Source organism: Pundamilia nyererei, unplaced genomic scaffold, assembly GCF_000239375.1.
Source record: "Pundamilia nyererei isolate P.nyererei 1_Seehausen unplaced genomic scaffold, PunNye1.0 scaffold00214, whole genome shotgun sequence".
NCBI classification, from domain to species: Eukaryota; Metazoa; Chordata; class Actinopteri; order Cichliformes; family Cichlidae; genus Pundamilia; species Pundamilia nyererei.
In genome coordinates, this window is record NW_005187615.1 from 747,067 (window position 1) to 770,332 (window position 23,266).

A 23,266-nucleotide genomic window follows, 5' to 3' on the forward strand; every position below is an offset into this window, starting at 1 on the left:
AGAATCTTTTAGAGCAAACAAAATTTTTTATGGTGTCCTATTTTTTCCGCCAAAGTTAGATAGTACACATAATAATGGTGCATTACTCATGAATCAGACATGGTTAACAAAGAAGCTCGGAAAACCCAAATGATGAAATTGCCCTAAATAAAGGAAACAGGGAGTCACTGCTTTCGGGAACAGCTAATATTTACATTAAAGCAAGGAAAATAATAGCACTGTCAGTCATGAAGTATGTAAAGATAAAAAAAAATAAAGCAGCACTTTGACATTTCTCTCTCATTGAGAAACACGGTCCTGGTGGAATTCAGCTTTCCTAAATCTAGACATTACTGAGAGCTGCCTTCCTTTGCTGACACATGTACAGAAGGTACAACCCATGACTTAGATCTTAGGTTAAGGTGAATTGCCACTGAAGCTAAACAACAGGTGCCTTACATAAGAAAGAATGCCTTTTTTCATATCTTTGTTCCTGACACAATTTTGACTTACAGATACTTCACCCGCCACTTAGAATTCTTGTGGGTATCACCTTGGATCTCTTCAGTGATAAGCTATAGAGATAAGTAAAAGCCCTTGGTATAGCACTCTGATGCCATCAGATTGTTAAGCAAAAATGTTTCGATTCAATCTTAATATAGCTCCTACTGCTGCCAGTCAGAGATCGTGCTCCAAGAGTGTGATTGAAAGCATTTCTGCCAAGGTAGCGATCCCTCATACACACACACACGCACACGCACGGACACCATCACATCGGAGACCAGGGAGCTGCATACTGCCCTCTGCTTGACAAGTAAATTGCTTCCTAGATAGTGCTGGCGAAAGAAAATACAAAGAGAAGAAGGTGGTGGCGTGAGCATGGTTAAAGGAAATGAATGAGAGGTGAAAGGCAATAGAAAGAAGCAGAGTAGCCAGAATGAGAAGGTAACAGCAAGCAGTGAATGTGAAATGCTCTGCTAAGCAGGACTGCAAGGGCCTGTTGTCTTGCTGGATGAGAGCTGGGTGGAAAAAAGAGAAATCAGCATGGTGGAACTGAAATGACTGTCAATTGCGGTGACAAAAAGCACATAGTGTGGGTGGTTCACTTATCTCAAACAGGGAGACATTTCAGTAAAATGTCACAGGTTAGAAAATCAGTCATATAAAAACAACCATATCTTAAAGTCTTAAAGCAAACAAGACATGGAACAATTTTGATTATTTATCTCATAGACAGATAAGAAAAGAAATCTGTAAAAGTCAACAGACGAACTTTCAGATATTGATGACAGAAGCCAGTGAAGTATTCATTTAGCAATCTGTGGGTTATTTCAATCTATTTCCCACTGTAAAAAATGAAGTAAAAAATAAAAAATCAATTTTTAATAACTTGCAATTTTCAAAGGATGTGAAATCCTTTGGTGACCTTGTGAACTTGAACTTTTTATCAGAAACTGCAGAGTAATTCACTTACTCAGTCAAAACTAAGACTTGAAAAAGTTCACCTCCAAATCGCATACACTACAAAAACAACTCCTAATACTTGAATTCATGTGCTTTCCAACCATGCAGCTCAGCTTCATGGCATCCATTTCCATGCAAGAAGATCCTGCAAATGTAACATGTTGCTGGTCTAGTACTTTTGTACATATAGTGCATGTATTCAGTATATGTACATATATGGGGTCAGGGATCTTCAAAATAATGTCATCAAACATGTAGAGGACTCCTAAAGAAGTTGATAATAATGATCAGCAGAAGGATAAAGTTTTAGTAACATCTACAGTATACTTTGGACACATATAATGAACATAACTGAATGGTGGCTGGATGTGCAGCCCCCACCACAGCTGGTTTTTCTTTAATTCCTATGATTCCTATGACTCTGCTTTATTTCATGTACTTTACTTGTACATCAAATTCCCAAACAAGTTCAAGAAAAATTGTTTAAAACAAGATCATCTTACTGGCATAACTTTAGAACCTCTATATCTGTTTTACTGTCCATCTAAGGTTTCTGTGTATTTTGTGTCTTTGTAACCCTTCCATTCTGTATTGTATTGTTTTACAAACCCAAGAAGAGGGAAGAGGTGGGTAAGGTGTAAATTATTTTCATACTGACAAGCAAAAGTAAGTTCATAGCAGTGCAAAATTACAATTTTCTGAATATTAGTGTGCTCAAGCCACGGAGGGCCGTTACAATGTAGTGTACTTCTTTATTTTGTTGTTTGGAAAATCAGGGATTTTTCTCAATATGCCACAGGTACAAGTACCTTTCAGTGAATCAGGAACAGTTGTGCAAATAACTTGAGGTTTAGAGCTGCAAACGCTTTTACTTGTTGTAAAAAATGTCACCAAGAAAATTACTTTGTGCCAAAAAAAAGTTGGCAAAAAAAAGTTATCTTAGCTCCAAATGATTCAGAATTTAAGTCCCATGTCAACAGTAAGTCACTAAAGCTACAAGAGCGGTGTCAAGCATACAATAAGTCAGACAGCCGTTGACTGACAGACAGACACAGACAAACCATGACGATGGAGGCAGACCATGAAGTCTTGATCACTGATGAGCTGACAAGCACGTGCTGAGAAACATGTCATGTCTTACCTGGGATTAAAGGAACCTCTTGACCCCAAGCCAGCCTGAGGAGGACCATAATGAAGAGGGGCGTGGCCCCTGACCATGTGCCACGCATAATGATGCTCACTGTCCTGGCATCACTTAAGGTCAAACTGAAAAAACAGATTAAAAACAAACAGTTAAACATCGGTTATATAGCTGGGAATTCTCTCACACATGTAAATACCAACCGGAAAGGAAAAAAAAAGTTGTGTAATGCATAAAATTTCCTACTTCTTACTTTCAAGAATCATAATACACAACGCAGCTCTCACATCTAAATGACTCACAATCTTTTAATGAGTTCCTTCACGTTGTAATTCAGTGTCATTCCATAATTCTTTGTCAGAAGAGAGTTCAGTCTTGCTAACAATGCCAAGAAGGCTACAAATCAACTTTCCTTGTTGCAAAACTCTGACCTAGCATCTTATTTTGTTCACAACATAACAGAAGTCGGTGTCAAATTGATTTCAGACGCGGGAGCCAAGATGTCAGAATTTAGTGGTGTGTGTGTGTCTGAGAGAGAGCGAGAGAGAGAGAATGCTGCCCTACTGAAATCACCTGCACATAGTGACAAGGACCGTCTGTGGCATGGAAATAAATCGGAGGATTCTCCAGATCAGCCATCTGTGGAACAACCTGGTCACCCTTGTTTGATTACATCCAGCAGGCCAGGCAGCCTTGACTGCTTCGTTTCTTGGTCTTTCAGACTTCCCTCCCTGCGCTGTGAGGCAGTATGATTTTCTCTTTACAGCCTTTTTTCCAGGCATGACATACTCCTTGAGTTGGATATGCTTCAACAAAAACATGATGGACATGCTTTATCAAATATTTCAAGGCACCACAGCAGTGACTGAGTCTCTACAAGCATTGGATCATTTATAATGATGATTTACATTACCATTCCACAACAACCAGTGGAATTCAACATATGTTGCAATGACAGTGAATTTGGCACTGCTATGAAAACTTTCTGGTTTCATATTACTTAATTCTACCAGACTTGCATGTCTTTTAATAACACACTAAATGGACCATGTATTTGCCAACTATCATGGAAGCTTTTATGTCATTCTTTTCCTCACAGCTGCATCGATTTAGTCTTGCACCTCTTTTATTTCCTGGCTTTTGAATGAGATAAGTCACTGAAAAGTCTCTCTGTTAGATCTCAACGTTGGGGTTGCACCAAAATGTGTTTTCATTACTTTATTCCTTCAGTGTCACAGCAAACTCTAAGAATTATGTGTTGTATTTGCACATTTGTTTCCATATGACAATCATTTTCCTGCCTAAATGTCAGATAAAGTCCCAGTTGTTGCATTCACTACTCATGGCCATGTGAATCCATACCATACTAACAGTTTCCTTGAAGACTAGCAGGCTAGCATCCCCCATTATTGTTGATAATTGTGTCAGATAAACACTGCATCTTCCTCTTGCAGGCAATCTGATAAATACCCAATTACCAGTAAGGAGATGGCTGTGAGAAGTCAGCATCAGAGGTCTTTGGTTTGGGAATGGCATTGGGAGGACCCCCTCAAACCTCCATCAAGTAGGGAGCTGGATTCATAATTCAACTCTTCACAGTGTTCCATTTGATTGATGAATGGACAAATTGGAGATAAAAGAAGATTTATTTGAGCCCTACCTCCTGGAAACTACAAACACACACATAAGGATGCATCACAGTCCAATCATTGACTATTGCTCAGGACTCATTATTAAACCTGCTTCCATCAAAGGGAATGCACATGTTTCGCTAGACTTGTTTCAGCGCCTTCGACTGTGTTCACTACAGATTCAGTTCGGGAGGAATGAAAGGACTTTATTGTCTCTTTTTATCTGACTCAATGACTGCTGAATGAATTCAAGCCAATTAATCAGGCACTGACAAGCAGCATTGCTGCTGGCTCAGTGACCAACTCCAACAAAAGACGGGAACCATCAGCAGAACAGTCGCTGCCCACAAATTGATTTCTGTAGGCCTACAAAACCGAGGCAATGCCAATCAAAACCTGTGGTGTCCGATGGTGACATATACACATGACCCAAGCACTTAAACTCAACAGGAATTACAACCTGTGGGTAAAATATTATCGAACATTAAGGAACAAAGACATGTGTTTTTCTCAACTTGCAAGTATTTCGTGATGAATTAAGAAAACACAAAATCCATGTGAACTATCCATGAACCTGGAAATTCTCAGGTGAAATGTTTAAATACAGGACTGGCAAATAACTTTTGGGAAAGCTAAGTGGAGACCTCTGGTTATAAGAATGAACTTCATTTTACCTCTGACTGGGACTTCTACTTTTCATTGCTTAATCCTTTTTTTTTCTTTCATCTTCTACTTCTGATACTAACTGCACACTAACCAACAGTAAAGCAGCTTGGGAAGCAAAAGCACCGAGGGACAGCATCGGGGATGTATTGGCTGAAAAGGCTGAAACTGCCGTTGTCGAGTGCAATCAGCATAACAACAGACAAATAAGCTGACAATTACTAAAGGCAGTTATTTGCCAATGTTTGTTTATTGTAATGCATCAGTTTTATGCTTATGTTTAAAGATAGTGTAATAAAAAGCCGAAAGACTTCAAGATTTCAAAGAATCAGCCCAACTGGTATGACATAAACAAATACAATAAATGCAAAACATAAAGTTAAACTGTGACATAAATGCATGGTATCATTTTGCAATAACTATTTGAAAGATTAAATTGCAAAGACTTCTTGTAAAGTACTGGTTTGAGTGTACAAGCAGAAATTAGTTTTCTGTTCGCATTTTCTCTTCAACACTTGTTGATCACGTGATATAGTTTGGGAAATGTCACTAACCATAAAGATGCCCCATTCCACACTTTTTTAGCTCATGGATCACTTTATGCCAACTACCATAATTTCATCCATTCTTAGAGATTAGATGACATAAAGCACAAAAACATCAACACAAAAACATTGTGGTTGATGGTTCAATCTCTGGCTGCTCTAGTCTGTATGTCAAGTATCCTTGGGCAAAGCACTAACACCAGTGCATTCATTGGCATCTGATTTTGTGTGAATGTTAGATAGAAAGCATTTGAGCACAGAAAAAAGTGCTTGTATGAATGGCATGTTGTATAAAGCACTTTGAGTACTCAGGTAGAGTATTTAATTTAATAGTTAATATTAAAATCTGACGTTTTCTTGTTATTTTCTATCCAGAATAAAGTTTATTGCTAAATACTCTACCGACGTGCTTCTTTACCGTCTTTCTTACAAACAAACACTGCTGATATGCTCACGCTGTTTTAAATATCTGGTCACAATTTGTCCCCAGTTTGAAGAGAACCTAAAATTTCAAATACTGACAAGCAATATTATCTTGGTGACTTTGATCAGAAAGCTCTTAGTCTTTAACCACAGGGTTAGCAGTTCCATTATAGACCCTGGCCTCTCCAATATTAATGAGTATTTCTATTTGCCACTGACCCTACTTCTGAAATGCATCCGATGCCCTTCACAGCCTCATCTTAGCTGAGTGTGAGTGGAATATTGCTGAAAGTTAGCCAAATAAAACTGGATATTTTCCAACATTAAGGTATTTTTAGGATTAAATCGGTACCTTTGTTTCTTCCATGTTCCTTTGCCTTGCAGGACCAGAAAGATGATAGTCACATGCAGGTTTGTTTTTTAGAACACAGCAATAACAATTACCCACCACTGGGACAAAAATATCCACAGCGTTTGTTAACTCAGACTGCTATAGCTTCAGCAGTTAGAAATAAAATAAATAGAAATGCCTTTTTGCATGAAATATTGACTGTAGATGTCATTTATTTCTGAAATGTATTCCTCACTATTTAAAGAAATCATGTTTTCTTTTCTTTTATCACTTTCTCTGAATATTTTGGCACACCTGGAAATGGTCAAACAGATTTGAGAGTAGGTCAAACAGTATTATAAGTATTAAATAAATCTTATATTATAAAAGTTCTGTGCTTTTTCCTGCTCAATAAAAAAAAACTGCTTTAGCGATTCATTGACTACATTTTTTCTTAGCTTCAGATTCCATGGCGTAAGCTTAGCACATGGCGCACTAAGCTTACTCAAGTCTTTTATAGATATATATATATATATCTATAAAAGACTTGAATCATATGTACAGTAACTGGTACAACAATAGCGACCCAAACAAAAGCGCATGGGAATCACACTTTAATGAACAATGAGCTTCAGTTCATAGCAGTCCATTTCTGATTTGGTGAAATGTGCATAAACTGATAAAACCTACTGTATCGGAACAGGTTACAATGAATGAGCGAAAAAAAGAATACATTTACAGTACATGTGCAGTGGTCATCAATACCATTAAGGGGATTTGCTGCTTCTGTACATACACCTGCAAATCTCATTAGGTGTGGTTTATCATGCTGTGCCATGTCAGCACTGTATTTTGATGAATAGCCCCTGTGCCTCTCATGCACTCCGTTCTCTGTGTCACCATGTCTTCTCCTTTCTCATAAAAATGCCAACACTGGATTAAGGATCTCACATTCACATTATGCTCCTTCACTTCATTACAATAAAAGGATTAACCTGCCTGGGTGGTGGAAAGTGATCGGTAGGGAGGGTGGATGACACGTGGCTGACCTGTCCTTCCCTCTTTGTGTAAATCATATCTCTCATGCTCCTCCAAGACCTACTACCAATCTTCCACACTGCTGTGGGAACCACAGTGCAGACAGTGGCAACATTCAGGGACGAGAAACAAATCTGCAGCCATTAAGACGCCCTGCAGTTGACTTACATAACAGCATATGCTCCATCCATTCCACCGGGAGACACCCGTCTTCACTGTCCCACTTTCTGTTCATTACTACTGTAAGTCATGTAGTGAATGATCATTTGGATTTGTTTTAATGGTGGAAGCTACTAGCCTAGATGGAGGTTTTTATTCTGGTATAGAAAAATTAGACAATAAGCAGATCCAATTTAATAAGCATCTCTTTGTCTAGAACTGGGAAGTTGATGCAGATAGAAGAAAAAATAAAACTCAAATCACAGCTGAAGCCACTCCAGTATCTCTCCGGAGATGAGCTTGGTAACTTGGCTTCCTTATAGTGACCTGTCTTCTCATGAATGTGATCTTTAAAAAATTAAAAGCTTATTATTTCCTGGAGTGAGAAGCCAAGCGCACGGCCCCCAGCCCCTTCACTAGTGATGATGGATTAGTCCTTAGCCTGCACTATGGACCTGTCCCCACTGACTGCACAGCGAGTGACGCCACAGGCCTAAGTGCCTGCTATCAAGATGCCATCTTTGACAACTCTTAATTTATTTGAATAAAGGCTCCACCATTTCTTTAAAGGACAATTCCATTATTTCAGGATACAGATGGGTGGTTCTTTGATTTTTTTGAAGTAGTATTACCATAAAAACATCCAATCCTATTTAGTCCTATTACTCCATGTGGACATATTTTTAAAAGCTGGGCAAAGTGCTTCTTTCTGTAAACAGAAAACATACATTTGTTTTCTAATATCAATAAAACAGGCCTTTAGTTAATACAAACTTAACTTTATTCCTTTTGAGTGACTTTAGACCATGATTGGGAGATTGCAAAAGCTGTTACTCGGTGAGAAATGTCTCTCAGTGAAACAGTATTATTGAAGTCAGAGAGCACCAGGGAGCTATAGGTTCTGTGCTCAGGTTCAGTGTCCACAAGCTTAAAGTAGCCGAGGTTTTCGCATTATGGGCCCGTTCTTATGTGTCTGAACCATTTTCCCAGGGTCAGCATCATTTGGACGACTTACAGCGCAATTTGTCTGCAGTGATTGGGTCTGCCTGGGTGGGAACAAAAGCAGTCAGCCTGGCTATTGTGTCCTTTTGTGTCCCATATGTCAGAAGTCTGCTACACAAACAATGCAGCAACTGCCAAGAGCACAACAGTCATTATCGGCTGCAGAATCGCTGTCATTATCCTGCTGCAATCATAACTCTAATTACAAAAGTTGCTATGTAAGCAGGTAGATTATGCAATGTTAATTACGCGTGCACAATGCGGCAAGCGTATGTTCAAATGCCACTCTCTATTATGCCCCGCACAAAAGCAGCACACGTTTTACCCTCTGCCACATGCAAAGCAACACCGAGTCCCTTGATGGCCGGTTTAAGCACTCACAGTAGAGTCGCAGACCTCTGGTCATTAACAATATCTTATTAATAGTTGCTATTAATCATCCCTAACTATATTTTCTGTAAGAAACTAAAAATGATTAATTGATGGTCTTCATCCCACAAACTGGTCCATCTCATTACTCAGACTCACCTACATTGGATATCAGCTAGATGAAGATGAGCTGCAGGCATTTTCCAATTTAATTCACAACCAGTTCCCACATACTGCATACAGATTTGTAATTAACCTCTCACCAAACTCTCTCAGATTTAACATCTGTCACATCCACCATATGACAGGCACAGAAACAAACTGTTAGATATAGAAATATACATATAAAACTGATTAAAATGTCACACAGGCAGGTTTACAACTGCACTAAGCTTACTTTTCAATTCCAGGCTAAACACGGTTGAAAAATGTGTGTTAATAAAATCTCAGAGATTTTATAGACAAAAGCTAGACAGTGGACGGTTTTCCTAAAGCAGAGCACAGGGTTTTTTGCATTAATCATCATGAGGGTGCACTTTCCCAACCCACTCTGGCAAATTAAATCCTCAGAATAATATCTCCATCATTGCTGTATTTCTATGCTCTGTCACAAGCATCTATCTGGGTTTGGAAAGGAGTGCAGCAGAGCCTGCCAACTCAGAAAAACCTGAAACCAAGGGGCAATAAAAAGTGACATCAGCAATGGGAAAGTTAATAGTGTGTTTCAGATGCACTTTCTGGAGGACAGGAGTAGCAGAGGTTTCATTTACTGTAAGTGACAGTGGCTGACAATCTCCTTCTGCCTTCCATATGCCCTTATGAATCTCAACCCGCTCTGTGTAATAACCTATAAATAGATAAGGCTTCTGGGGGGAGGGGGGGTTCTTTGACAGTTTATAATGTCTGGACATATACTGCATTTACAGTTTGTGTACAGATCATAGTAACACCTTGTTTTTCCTATTCATCTATTCACTGTGATGTCTGATTGAAACCGGGCTGCAGTTCCCTGTGGGGTTGTATGGTGTAAGAAGTGTCACAATGGTGGTTGTGTAAGACTACTTTTTTTTAACTTCAGAGGTCTGTTTCTAACTTTACAGAGCTCATTTCAGCACAGCTGTCAGAGAATGCCTCAAGCTGAATAAACAGAATACAGAACCACGAAGGCAGACCGAAGACAACATGACTCCAGGCGTCTGTTTGAAATTGGGCCACAGGCACATTTTCTTCTGTTTCCTCCATGCTACATGTTCTCTTTCTCATTTATTAGCCAACATAACTCTTGCTGCCTCTGTAGTGAATTATCATGTATCATTTATCTTTACAGACCTAGTTAAGCTTTTTGTCATAACAGTATGATGTAAGACAGTTAATCCTGAAAATAAATAGGGTTCTTGTATACAACACAGCAATCTCTAATACAGCTTTATGGACTCCATTTTGCAATACTGCTCTAGGCCTGTATTTATCAAACTGTTAAGAAAACTTTATAATGTTTTACTGAGCAAAAGAAATAAATAAAATTGAAGAATAAGAAGCATTTATCAAAAGACTTGATAAAGCGTAAGAGGAGCAATTATGGAATGCATGCTCAGTAAGTGTCGGAAAAAATAATGATACAGCAGTATCTTCTACAGGTTTCTGTTATGATATGTTGTCTTTCAGTATTTGACTTACCAGAGTCACTATTCCTTATCTCTATTATCAAATGAATGAGGTAAAGTAAACAAAAAGTAACTAACTAAGAGAAGAAGAAACACAGAATAAGACAAATCAGGCAGCAAATTAACTAAATTATGTGCCAATTTAATGACAATAAATAATACAGTACACAATTCATGCACGTTTAGGGTATTTTTTTCTCTTACATATTGGATAAATCTTAGATGACTGTTGTATATGGGGTATGTTATAAAAATGTCCTACCCTGTTATTGTCATTATTGTGAGCAGAATATTGTAGCAGCAATGTATTATATGTAACTGAATCCCACCCCAGTGTACAGAGCAGAAAAAGAAGAATTTATGCTTCTAATTATACTTTACTTATTATACTTATTATTCTAGTTTATTTAATTTATTCTCCAGTTGAGTAAAAAGTAGCTCTTTGAAGGAAACCCTCTGCCTGCTATGCAATTTTATTTTGTAAACTTAAATCATAATTCTAGCATATGTACTCATCTTGAACATCTGTTTCATAGAACACAGGAAGAGAAACAAAGGGATTTTTTAAAAATCTCTCTTTGCTGGGACCTAGATTTTAAATAGGTGACTTACACCTATACAGTTAAGGTAGGATTTGGCAGATGTGGGAATCCTAACTCTCCAGCAGAGTTGGAGCTGAGCTGTGCTGCTGCTCTTTGTGTTAGCCAACTAAATTTAACAACCTATAAGTAGATGGTGTGCAGTCATCATAGCTAATTTGCTACTCAGTGTAACCCTAACATTGACCATGAACATCATAGTCACTTCGCACCAGTGGAACATTGTGCATTACTGTAAACTTCACCAAAATTTTGCAAATTAATCATTATATCCTGTCTTAAACGTCGCAGCACTGCCAGTCACCCAAACAGCATAGTTCAGTTTGTTTTGCAGGACTTTTCACAATATGAAATAAATAAATAAATAAAATTTTACTTCAGCAACACATCATGAATTCAATAACATTCTCGGATAAATAAGGCCATTCTTAGCAAGCTTTATAATCCCAGTTTATTAAATGTCACTGAGCAGTCCCTATCTCTCTTCTTCCTCTCCTGTTTTCTTTCATCCTTCTCCATCTCTAAGTAAAGCTATCTCACATTCCTTTCTCTCCCTGAGAAATACAGCAGCTGTACCTTTAGCTGGCAGACACATGTGACAAATTGCATGGATACAATTTGCGTGTGTGATTAAATTTGCTAAGCGTTTCAAAATGTTGCATTTGAAATTGCCTGCCGCTTAAAAAAAAGTTACTCTCTTTATACTGGCTTTTTCTCTGTAGTGCTACCTAGATGCTGAAATACTGTGACTCCTCATTGTTCCAGAGCATTCTGGCACAGTCTATCCTCAGAGTAGTGCAATGATGCATGAATTATATAATCGTTGCCATTTTCATCGCTTAATTTGCATTTAGCAGTAATGGATACACCAATGGAATTGCATTTCATGTTTTATTTTTGCCTCCATTTAGCCCCAAACCAGTTTGATTTGACTTACAGCTAAGACAATAAGCATGTTATGAAAATGTAAGTACAGAAATTAGTACTGAGAAAATACCTAAATTTGTGTTAAAATGTAGATAATAAAAGTTAAAAGTTGAGAAAAAAGCAAATATTCAAGTATAGCTACTGAAAATTCTGCTTAAAGTAAGAAAGTATTTGCACTTCATTACTATCAGTTTCTATGTTTATCCAATCACATGGCAGCAACATAGTGGTTTTAGGGATGTAAACTTGAGTACGATGATCTGCTGAATTAAAAACTGAGCATATTGTGGAAATCTGAAATAAATCGAGCTACACAAACTTTGTAGGTCTTTGTAGGTTTTTAATTCGCCTTAATAAAAGGTCTCTAATGACGATACAGGGTAACAGTAGTTTGCTTGGCTTTTGACAGACAATAAAGATAATCACAGATTCATTTATAGCAACATATTATCCACGCACCGTTGTCACAGAATACAGTCAGAAGATTCCATGCAAATTATAGCTTGAACAGTCGAGTATGTCTTTTATTAAAAGATTACATAAAGACAAAACATGGTGCTATGGAACCTTACATTCATCCAGGTCAGCTTATCACAGTAAAGGGCAGAATGTTGGGGGAGAAAGATGATTTAAGTGACTTTAAATATAACATATTTTTGATGCCAGAATGACTGGTTGGAATATTACAGGAACTGCTCATTTACTGGAATTCAATGACACAACCACCTAGGGTTTACAGAAAATGGTCTGAAAAAGAGAAAAAATCCAACTGGCAGCAATTCTCTTGGCAAAAATATCTTGTTGAGGTGAGAGGTCAGATAAGATTTGATTAATGGGAAGACAACAGTAACACTTGTTGCAAACAGAGTATGCAGAAAAGCATCTCTGACATTGACATTGAGTCTCAATGGGACTACCCATATAAATAAAGGTTAAATGAATTACATAAAAAAAACCAGCAGCACAAACCTTGAAAAAGCTGGGCTACACCAACCACACCAGGCGCCATTCCTACCAGCTAAGCGCAGGAAAATGAGAATACAATTTAAATGCGCTCCCCCACAAATTGGGCAATAGAAGATTGGAAAAGTGTTTCCTGTTCTGACAAGACTCCATTTATAGTGCCACATTTTGATCACAGGGTCTGAATCTGGTGTAAAAGACATGAAAGTATGGACACGTCCTACCATCTATAAAGGGCTAAGGCTGGAGTTAGTGGCACAACAGTATGATGGATATTTTTGGTACATTTTGATTCCTTAGTCCTTGTGACAACAGACCACCCATCCCTCAATGATCATAGTGAACCCATATTCTGATGGCTGTTTCCAGCAGGATAACATGTCATGTCACAAAACTCAGACCATCTTAAACTGCTTTCTTAAATGTGACATTTAGTTCATTGCATACTATGGAACCTTTCATCTATACAGGTCGGTGTGAGGTTGTTACTGTACATGCTGTAATGTTTCCAGCACCTTGTTGAATCTATGCTATGGAGAATTAAAGCAGTTTTGAAGGCAAAAGAGAGCTTATAATGATTCTAATGTTTATAAGTCATAATGATTACAAGACGACCCCGATCTCAAGAAACTGATACTGTAAATCCATCTTTAAAATGGACCAGCTGTGAAATGGATACAGTTCTTTCCTCCCCTTTCAACATTCAAACCACTGGCCCTGACAATTCATAGTGGTAGACTTTCATGCTCCAGCAAACAGCAGACAAAGATCAAATGTGTGATATGAGACATGAAAACTATACAGGGATAAACAGCAGCAGCTGCAACGACTGCCACAGAGCAGGAAAGAGAGGAAAAATCAGGTAGATAATGAGAACACAGTGGGTTTGCACTGCCTTGTTGCTGACAGACAGGAGCAGTGGTCCTGAACATGTACGTGGTTCAACAAGGCTCCGACATGGTGAGCCTTTCTCCTTGGGACTGTCAGCCTTCAGCCGAGCACATCATCTCTCCATGAGGATTTCAACACATTAGCCTAAGCCGGGTGCACAGATAGTAACAACAGAGAGTGTATCGTCGACAGGCAGGCACACAGTACCCAATTAGAGCTATCACACACACTGTAATTAGCAAGACTGACTGATTTCAGTTTGTGTAAAATGTATTCATATTATCCAGATTACAAATAAGCACATTCATCTAATTAGCTCACGTAGCTCACAAGCTTAATTAAAGTTAATGCATTATGATACTCCAAAATCCAGAGATTACAATGCTCCAAGGTTCTAGTTAATTAGAGTATTCACACACTGACAGGCAGTGATCCCAGCCTCCTTTTCCCTTAGCCAATTAAAACAGAGGGTCAAAGTGGACAAAAACTTTGTTTCTCTTGTTTTTGAGGTTTTTCCCACAAGCATCTGGTAAATGTAATGTGCTCAGAGAAATGCTTAACAGACTCTTCTTTTGTCAAAATATGCTTTTTCTGTTTCAAACTTTTTGTCTTTTTCTCCACAAAGTGACACTACCAGGTAAATCAAACTGGCAATTACAGAGTCCTTCCTACCTTTGAGTCAGGTTATGAAAATAACTGACAAAATCAGATTCATGCCTCTTCATTTATCTTTACAGTGGCAGTCAAATAGAAAGAAGACTGAGCTGAATATTCATTGACTTTCCCACTACGCAGAGTTCACTTTGCACTTACATGCTCTGCAAAGCTGCATTAACATAAAGTCTCTTATAACAGTATTGCAATGTTAGCAGGCCTGCTTTGTTACGGATGGTACTTTAAATTTGAAAGAAAAGTGCCAGTGTTAATTTGTTGATAGGGCAGGGTATTAAATCTGAAAGTGCAAAAAACACAAGCTCTTTAAATGTTGCCCTTGTTAGTATTAGCCTCGTCCTCTCAAGTTTAGGTATCACCTGCTCTACTAAATCAGACACCTACAGAAACACATGTTGGCACACACCCACATCTCCAGTGTATTTTATCATTTGAGTGCATACAAGGACAGAGACATCAAAAGAATTCATTTAAAATGCATCTCAAGTTCCATTAATAGGCTGTCAAGAGAGAATTACGATATGGACAGAACATGGGTTTTTAAAAGTTGTAAAAACTCTTTCTTGGTCAACTTTCTTAAAAGTTTTCTTTCTGAAGGTAATTGGGAAGATCAATATCACCTCAGATCTGGGGTGTTAAACATATACTGACTATGGTTGTGATCTAAACAGTCAGTCCTTAAATCTCCTTTCTCCGTCACACAAAGCCATTTAGCTCTCATTGTTCATGTGTCCCCCCCCCATTCTTTCCTAACCCAAACTGTTTGAGGTACACTGTCTCCAAGTCCCTGCACAAGGGTGAATTATTGTGTTAATGTTATTCTATAAAGTGCCAGAAGATGACTCATGATTTGGCACTTTTTTTTTTAAAGATGAATTAAACTGAATGAAAAGTGAGAAATATGAGACTCTTTAAAATTGTCTCCTGCAGAAAGTGAATGCTTCCTGATGAATTAAAAAATACGTAACAATACAAAAAAATAATAATCTCCACTTAACTCCACAATGCCATCAACAAATGAACAAGTTTTCACCCCTTTCTATCAGCAGGTCATTTTTCTAAAACCAGGTCCCACACATTAAATTTAAATTGGTTGCCAGCTGCTAATCTTAGACACTGGGGAAATGTATTAGTTACACCTCACCTTGTAAGTATTGGTTTGGACCACCTTTTGTGACATGGCACATTATTTCGCTGGAAGCAGCCACGAGTTGATGGATACAGTGCTGTCATAAAGGGATGGACAATATTCAGCAACAATACTCAGGTAGGTTGTGGTGTTTAAATGATGCTCATTTGGTACTCAGGGGCCCAAAGTCTGCCAAGAAAATATCCCCCACTCATTACAAGCTGAGGAAGAAACATTGATACAAGGCAGCGTGAATCCATTCTTTCATGCTGCTTACACCAAAGTCTGACCCTACCAGTGGGATGTGGCACCTGAAATTGAGACTCATCAGATCAGGCAGCCTTTTTCAATCTTCTGTTGCCCAATTTTGGTGAGCCTGTGTTAACTGTAGCCTGAAGTAGACATCTGTGCCAAGGTTTGTTACAAGTTACAATTGCCTTCATGTCAGTTGTATCTAATATATTGGACATAAGTTCTGTTTAGTGTAGCATGTGTATTTCTTTTGTTATCTTCAGACAGAATCAGGCTAGTTGTTTCTGGCATTAAATGCTAAGAACAAACATGTTTATCTGCCAAAACAGGCTTACTCATGAAATTACTCATTTAGAATGTATTTATGTAACTGCAGGCAAGGAGGGCAATTGGCCAATAGGTGCGAGACGGTTTTCAGATGTGGAGCTGAAAAAAAAAGATTTGCAGAGAAAGGGCAGGGGTTGAGTGTCTCTTTATTTTATGGCTTGACTCTCTATTAACTTATATATTTATTTCCTATAGGAACAATGGACTTACATCATTGTAAATGTTCCAGTGTAGTGGAAACAGTGCAGGTAGTTAAAGCATCAAACATGACTTTTAAACACTACACTATCATCTCCCAGACTTAATCTGAAAAAAGAAGGTAATAAAATATTTACACTTTGGTGAAATACTGCCTGCTCTAACCCACCTTACAATTATGACTATTTATTAAAAGAACGTTTATAATATGCTTTATAGAAGCCTGGCATAAAGAATGTGAAATATAGTTTGGGGAATCTTGACTGAACAATGTCCTTAAATTTTGGATGAGGAGAGTTATATAAAAGATGTGATCAAAATGTTCTGAGGACAGAACCATAAAAATATAAAACCTTACCTGATTTAGATTTTGCTGTTGGCGATCAGTTGTCTCATGCGCTTGGTAACTGTTTTCACTGAGTTTTTTTATTTTTGTCCCCTTGAACTTGTCCTTCTGCAATGGGCATTGGATCCTCTCCAGTGTACCAAAACAGCAATCTTTCAACTTGATTTTGATTTTCAGGAAGTGGGCGAGGCTGTGGGGCTGCCAAATCTGGCGAGTGGTCCAGGTGCTCAGGAAAGATTGTGTTTGTTTGAGCAAAAAATTCAAGAGCAAAAAATGCGTTTTCAGTGCATCCTGAGCTGGCATGAGATGGGACGCACTGCTGTTCTGATCGTTTCCTCTGAATGTTCTCCCTCAGGCACCACAGTATGTTATTGTACAAGTCAGCTCTGCCAGTCTTACCTTCGGGGACGAATTCACAGTGTACAACCTGATGAATCTTTAAAAAAAATAAAATAAATTGAGCATGCTTCTGGTTTTGCTCTTCACCTGACGTGTTGCCTTTAGGCTAGAAAACTGTGGACTCTTCAAATAAAAAACTACAGAAAATTGCTCAGTCAAAGCCGGAGACATGCCATTCTTCACCAGAGATGATCCTTCACTTGAAATTTGGATATAAAAAAGAATTAACTGTTTGCACTTTGCACAAGTTATAGGTTTGTTGTAAAATCATAGAGCACACAGGTTGGAACAGAACTTCCAGGGAGCGGTGTAAAAGTGATAGCCATGCTAAATGTGACATTGACCAAGTTTCAGAATTAAAAAAATGTAAGTCTGTTAAGGATAAAGTGATAAGAAGTCACGTGATAAGAAGTCAGAAATCACGTGTGAATGCTAAACTTCTTAAAAGGATAAATCATCACTTAAATCATAGCTAGAAAATGTTTATAAACTTTCAGGGTAAAAACATTCATAACCTATAATCCCTTTATGCAATGGGAGATGCCAAAAACTAATTATTATTTAATGTTTAATAGATAACGTTAAATAGAATAGAAGTTGCGTCCAGCTGCAGCAGCTGATTCAAAATTCATGATCAATAATAAAATAGTACTCTACTGAACTATAGTCTTTTTCTTAAAATTGGCAGATATTTGACATTCAGTTTTAGCAGTAAAAGGTAATGCAGCACAAAAGCCTAGCGCATAGAAAGTGTCTTCTAAAATACCCAACTGCATTACTCTTGGATTGAGGCATTCGGGCATACTCAGTAGCTAAACATTATATGTTCACAATACCATAAATATCTCCAACAAATATTAAAAGAAGAACTTAAAAGTTTTACGACCAAAACAAGAGGCCATTGTTGCATTCAGGTGGTGTAAGTGGTAACTGAGAAGAGCAAGAGACTGAATAACTTAATAAAAAAAAATAGCTCATTTTCACGCCAGTCAAAGTGAAAGTATGCTTATCTTGCGCTGTGCAACTCTGGTGCTAGAACACATTAGGTGGATCAAAATGAACCCTTCCAAAAGGCTCACAATACCTCAAACTAATGGTTTGAGACATCTGTAGATGAGCAACTCCATTGTTCTTCTAGGTGAAATTACTATTCTTGTCAATGGAGTCTAAGAAAGCGACTTAACAGCTTTGAGTCCTCTGTTGGAAAAGAATGTTTGACTGCTGGGTAAAAACCCCAACTGAGTAAAATCAGTATACCCAGTGAAACAGTTACATTTAAAATATTATAACAGAATATGAAAAATGATCTTATTAAGTTTCTCAAAAATGTACATTGGCTCCTGACTGCTTTTAAGTATGTCATCACATTTCTTTTCTAAATCACAGTTTTTGGTTGTAATAGATGTGCTTCTGACATCTCACATAATGCTTTGACTTGCAAATGAACAGCTAGCCCACTCTGTGGAAAATATCATCTAGCACCATTCAGTGTAAAAACTCCAGTAGGAATTTTATGCCCATATCTCCTAGACCTAGTTCAGGGACAAAAACGCTGTTCTTATGTGAACAGACATGAAGGGACAAACATAAACACACACACACACACCCAAGCTCGCAGACAGACTTGGAGGGTATTCCTGTCTCCTGCACCCTGATGTAGATGGATGTCCCGGGCTGCTGATTCTGAATCTACATCAGGTCATTACAATAAGCTGTGAGGCCCCAGTGAAACCTGAAAAGTGGAGGGAGCGGAGCAGCTTGGGAGGAGAACTACTCTCCCAGCCCTGTGGGGAAACAACCTTGACATAGTCATCTGTCTTAGTTACATCGGAGTTAGACCTACTGACACATACACAGTGGAGCTGCACCAGCCCATGCAATCTGTGCCATGTTGTTATGATACTGCATTAAAGGAACTAATAGAGTGCACCTAAAAATATTGAAAATGTGTTGAATATCATAGATGACAAAGGTATTAGGCTGTTTGGGGTGGGGGTTGTTTCATGGTCAGCTGGTGGAAAGGGTGCAGCAAGGTTAGCAATAAACTCGCCTCAACACAGGTGGCTTCTGACCCTGAGCGTCAGGTGAGGGTAATGGGAAGAGGTGGAGTAGGGAGGCCGAGGGTGGACCAGGTCATGACGGATAGACACACAGAGATGAGAAGTCTGGAGAAAGAGAGAGAGGAAGAGGAAGAGGGAGAGAGGCGGGACGCTGGTGTCGCTGCAGTGAGCTCTCACTCAGTCACCCCAGGGCTGTGTTTACGGAACTGTCAGTCACGTGGTGACGCGTCTCCCAGGGGACATAGGCCACCAGGGCGATGAGAAAATAATAGCTCCTTCTGTCAGAGCTTCGAGGGACAGGGGTCTGATGGACACCACAGGGAATTAGAGCCAGCCTTTGGGACATATCCAGCCCAACACTTAAATACAAGCGGGATAGAGACTCACACACAAGACAAGGAGGAAGAAATATCTACCAGCCTTCCCAATAATATGAATATTCAGATGAACAGTATTCATATCCAAAACTGGAGTGCCCAAATGAGCCTTGTTGATAATATTCAGATAATGAAGTAAATAGAGGTAAAAGGTATAAACTGTGCTTTGTAGCGGTATATAATAGACGATGTAGTTGTTACCCTCATTTTCAGTCCAGATTACCTAATTGTGTCGGAAACCTGAGTGACATCAGCTATCCAAATCCAAGAAATCATCAAATTTGCTGGAACGCTACAAAATTTTGTTTCCTGGGGTTGCTTTAAGGGCATCAGAGTCTGTCAGTGCAGTATTAGCCAACTCTAAAGTCCAAAATGTCTTTCCATCCTTGCATGCAACAACAAACCGAGTTCTCAAAGTGCAATTGAGCCTAACAATAAGAGATGGCATATAGCTGAAAAATGTAATTGATTACCTATCGCAGAATAATTTTGAGTCTCTGCAAGTTAATTTTCACATTGCACTAAAATGAACAGTGATCAATGGCTGTCTGGCTGAAAGAAGATCGAGGTAGACACGGCTCGCAGTGAATGGGACAAATTTGCTGGTTTGCCTCAAAAACAAGCAGTACCAGATCTGACATAAAGCTGTCTTTACATCAACCTCTAAAGGACAAGGCAAAGTAAAAAAAAAAAAATACAGTATCGCTGTCTAAGAACTGCAGCGCAGCCCTTGGTTATGAGAAAGACTAGAAACTACTGCTCCATCCATAAAATCTGACTTTAAATCAAGCTGAACCTCCATTAAAGGGTTGAAAGATAGACTAGTGATGCTCATCATTAGTACAAACACTCAGAAATCATGGGGTAGCATCTGTTTTCTGCACATCCTCCCACATCAATGCTCAGAGCAGCAGGCCTCGGGGAGGGGGGGCGTACAGACAACTATTCCCCCGTCCCTTACCATGAATAACAATCTCTACCTCCAGGTAATTAAAGGGGACAAACGATGTCCACAGGGCCACACCAACCCATCATTAAGCAAAGAAACTATTGCAAAATGTGTACACAGACAGGGAGAAAGGGACTCTTTACACATGTATCCAAGTAGCATAATGGCCATTGATCGGAGTCGGCTACGAGAGAGAACATTTCAATATATCTATTGCGCTGATTAATCCATATATCTTTTTTTAATCTACCTGCATTAATGCAAGTCTGCACATTTAGTGCTTTGTTCCCAGCTGCTACAAAGGGGGTATCTACTGCCTTTGTCTCTGTGGGGAGCTGAGACAAGATGATGTGCTCCTTACTGATGACCTGGCCTACGTTATGGGTTACCGCTAATCCCAGTGGCTGCATACACCTCAGCCGGCACATGCACACATTAAAAACAAAAAAGCTGTGCACATTTGCACTGCTAACTGATTATTCAGATTCATATTTGGGAGTGGATGTTATTACACACAAATAATGCAAATGAATGTGCACACATACACAGGGTACATTTGACTTTGTTGCAAATTTAGAGCAGCACAGACAACTGAGAGACTGACAGACAATACACACCAGGCAACTGTGTACTCTTTCTCATCCCATTTGGAATTGGGTATTGACATCAAACAATGAGCCACTGCTGAGTATGCAGAACTTGGCCACTATGTTTAAAGAAACTGCGTGAGACAAACAAATGCATGCAAATAACAGCTGGCATTCAGAATTTGAGTTAACAAGAACACACTGCAGAAGTGACCTTGCCTTGGTTTTTGTGCTCTCCACTCAGTCCAATGTCGCACAGTAAAAGGCACTTTATTCATTAAGTGTGCTTTGGGTAATATGGAGATTGAGGGACTGAGGCATTCTCATCCCAAGAAGCAGTGGAGCAGTTACTGCAGCTGACCGTGATATCAGAGGCACATGAAAGGAAGAAGGTAGAGCTAAGGCAGAAAAGGAAAAAAAAAGGGGGAGGACAACCTTCTGATAAGAAAAAAATGTGATATTCAGCAGCCCCTTTCTGCCTCCACCCCACATTTCAAACTGTGTCCAGGCACAGGACAGTCCCCCAAAATCAAAAGACGCTTTAAAAATCCCCAGAAATGAAAAAACACCCCAAGTACAGCTCAGTGCCTCCCGCTGGGACCCAAGCTGTTTTATGACTTTAAAACCTGTTAAATAATGCAGCACATTATAGCAAGAAAAACACAAAATAATAAACCACAGATATCCTGCCAGATACTGGCTAGTGTGGGTGCCAGTGATGTAGGAGATGTCCAGACACTAATATTGAGTTTTATCGCAAAGTAGGCATACTCCAATGAGCTAGAGGAGAAAAATCAAGATATAAAATATGGCAGGGAAGAAAACTGAATTCTTATTCCTAACCCTTGGGTAAAAGCTGAATATGTAAGTGCAGTAATTCAAAGGTAACACTTAAAAAAAAATTTTTTCAGAGGCAGATGATAGGCCTTGGGAAATGAAAGAAGGAGAAGAATAAGACTTAAAACTATTTTTTTCACATTTCATTTGAATTCTTCACAAGAAAACATAAACTGAGATGACACTAGAACTATTGTGTACATTTTCCTGAGAAGGATAATGTCAGCAGTTGACTGACATTTGTGCACTAGTATTGTTAGTAAATGTCATAGCGCTATGTATCTGACTGTACATCCTCTGTATGGTCTTTAAGCAGTAATAGAGTGAGTTTTCAAGCGTTGCAACAACACATAGCTGCTTATTTGACATTTCCAACTTTCAGCATATGGGGGACTTGTGCTATTCTAGGAACGTGTTCCTCTCAGAAATAGCAGCCAGCATGGTAGACTTCTCGATAGCTAACCCTCACTATGAAGAAAGGATTGAGAACTGGATAAGTTAGCTTTCTAACATTAGCATTAATTCCCTCCTGCTGTGTCAGCAACTCCAGCGCCCTTAAGTTGGTCCCAGATTGTAAAAAGGAGAAGCATCCTGTTTCTGTTGGAAGGTAGTCACGAGGATGGAAAATGAGAAAGTTGCTGTCAAAACCCACAGCGAGGAGTAGGTTTGTGTTGACCTCAGATCCATGTAGACTCCAAGATGTAAACCATTACACTGACAGACTGCACAGATCTGCCAATCTAGTTAGAAGTACTAACAGCGGGTGCTGTCATGACAACAGCAATCTAAAAAAACTGGTAATATTATCCCATTTTAAATGGTACTACCTTAATACGAACTTTAATCTTTAAATTTGATTATTGTACTTTTTTAACTTTTGGACAGAAGAAAAAAAGCTCTTATGTGGCCTGTGAATGCAAAAATGCACAACTTCATTCACTTTTGATGTTAAACAGAGAACAACAACTTTTCTGTTCAACACTTCTAAACTGAAGAAGAACTAACAAAGCACTTGTCAACATTTTAACAATTAAACTTTTTTGAATATAAGCAACACCAGAAACCACATGACATTTAACAACATAAGCCACCACTGAACACTACAAAAAAGAGCATTTTTTGTCTCTCTTTCTACCCACAGTATATTATGGATTTTATTAATAAACTTATTTTGTTTTTACTTTAACCTTTTTGTCTAAAAATCAGATGTCTTGTTAGGGATCTTGAGGCTGACAGTGAATAGTGAGGGTTTTTGTTTGGGTTTTTTTGCATTCACAGAAAGCTTTTCTCAGCATTTACATTTCTCTGTTAGCTTTACTATGTAGGGAAACTTGTGCATGCTGA

The 23,266-nt window shown here is 38.7% G+C and overlaps 1 protein-coding gene across 4 annotated transcripts in view; it reads right to left on the reverse strand.

Moving 5' to 3' along the window:
- The window catches only part of robo1 (roundabout, axon guidance receptor, homolog 1 (Drosophila)), a 222,724-nt gene that overhangs the window by 195,324 nt on the left and 4,134 nt on the right, over positions 1–23,266 (reverse strand). For all 4 annotated transcript variants that reach the window (XM_013914663.1, XM_013914662.1, XM_005748130.1 and 1 more), the window contains exon 2: positions 2,585–2,709. In XM_013914663.1, coding sequence (XP_013770117.1) covers positions 2,585–2,672 — 88 coding nt within the window. In that variant the 5' untranslated portion in view covers positions 2,673–2,709. The remainder of the gene's footprint in view (positions 1–2,584; positions 2,710–23,266) is intronic.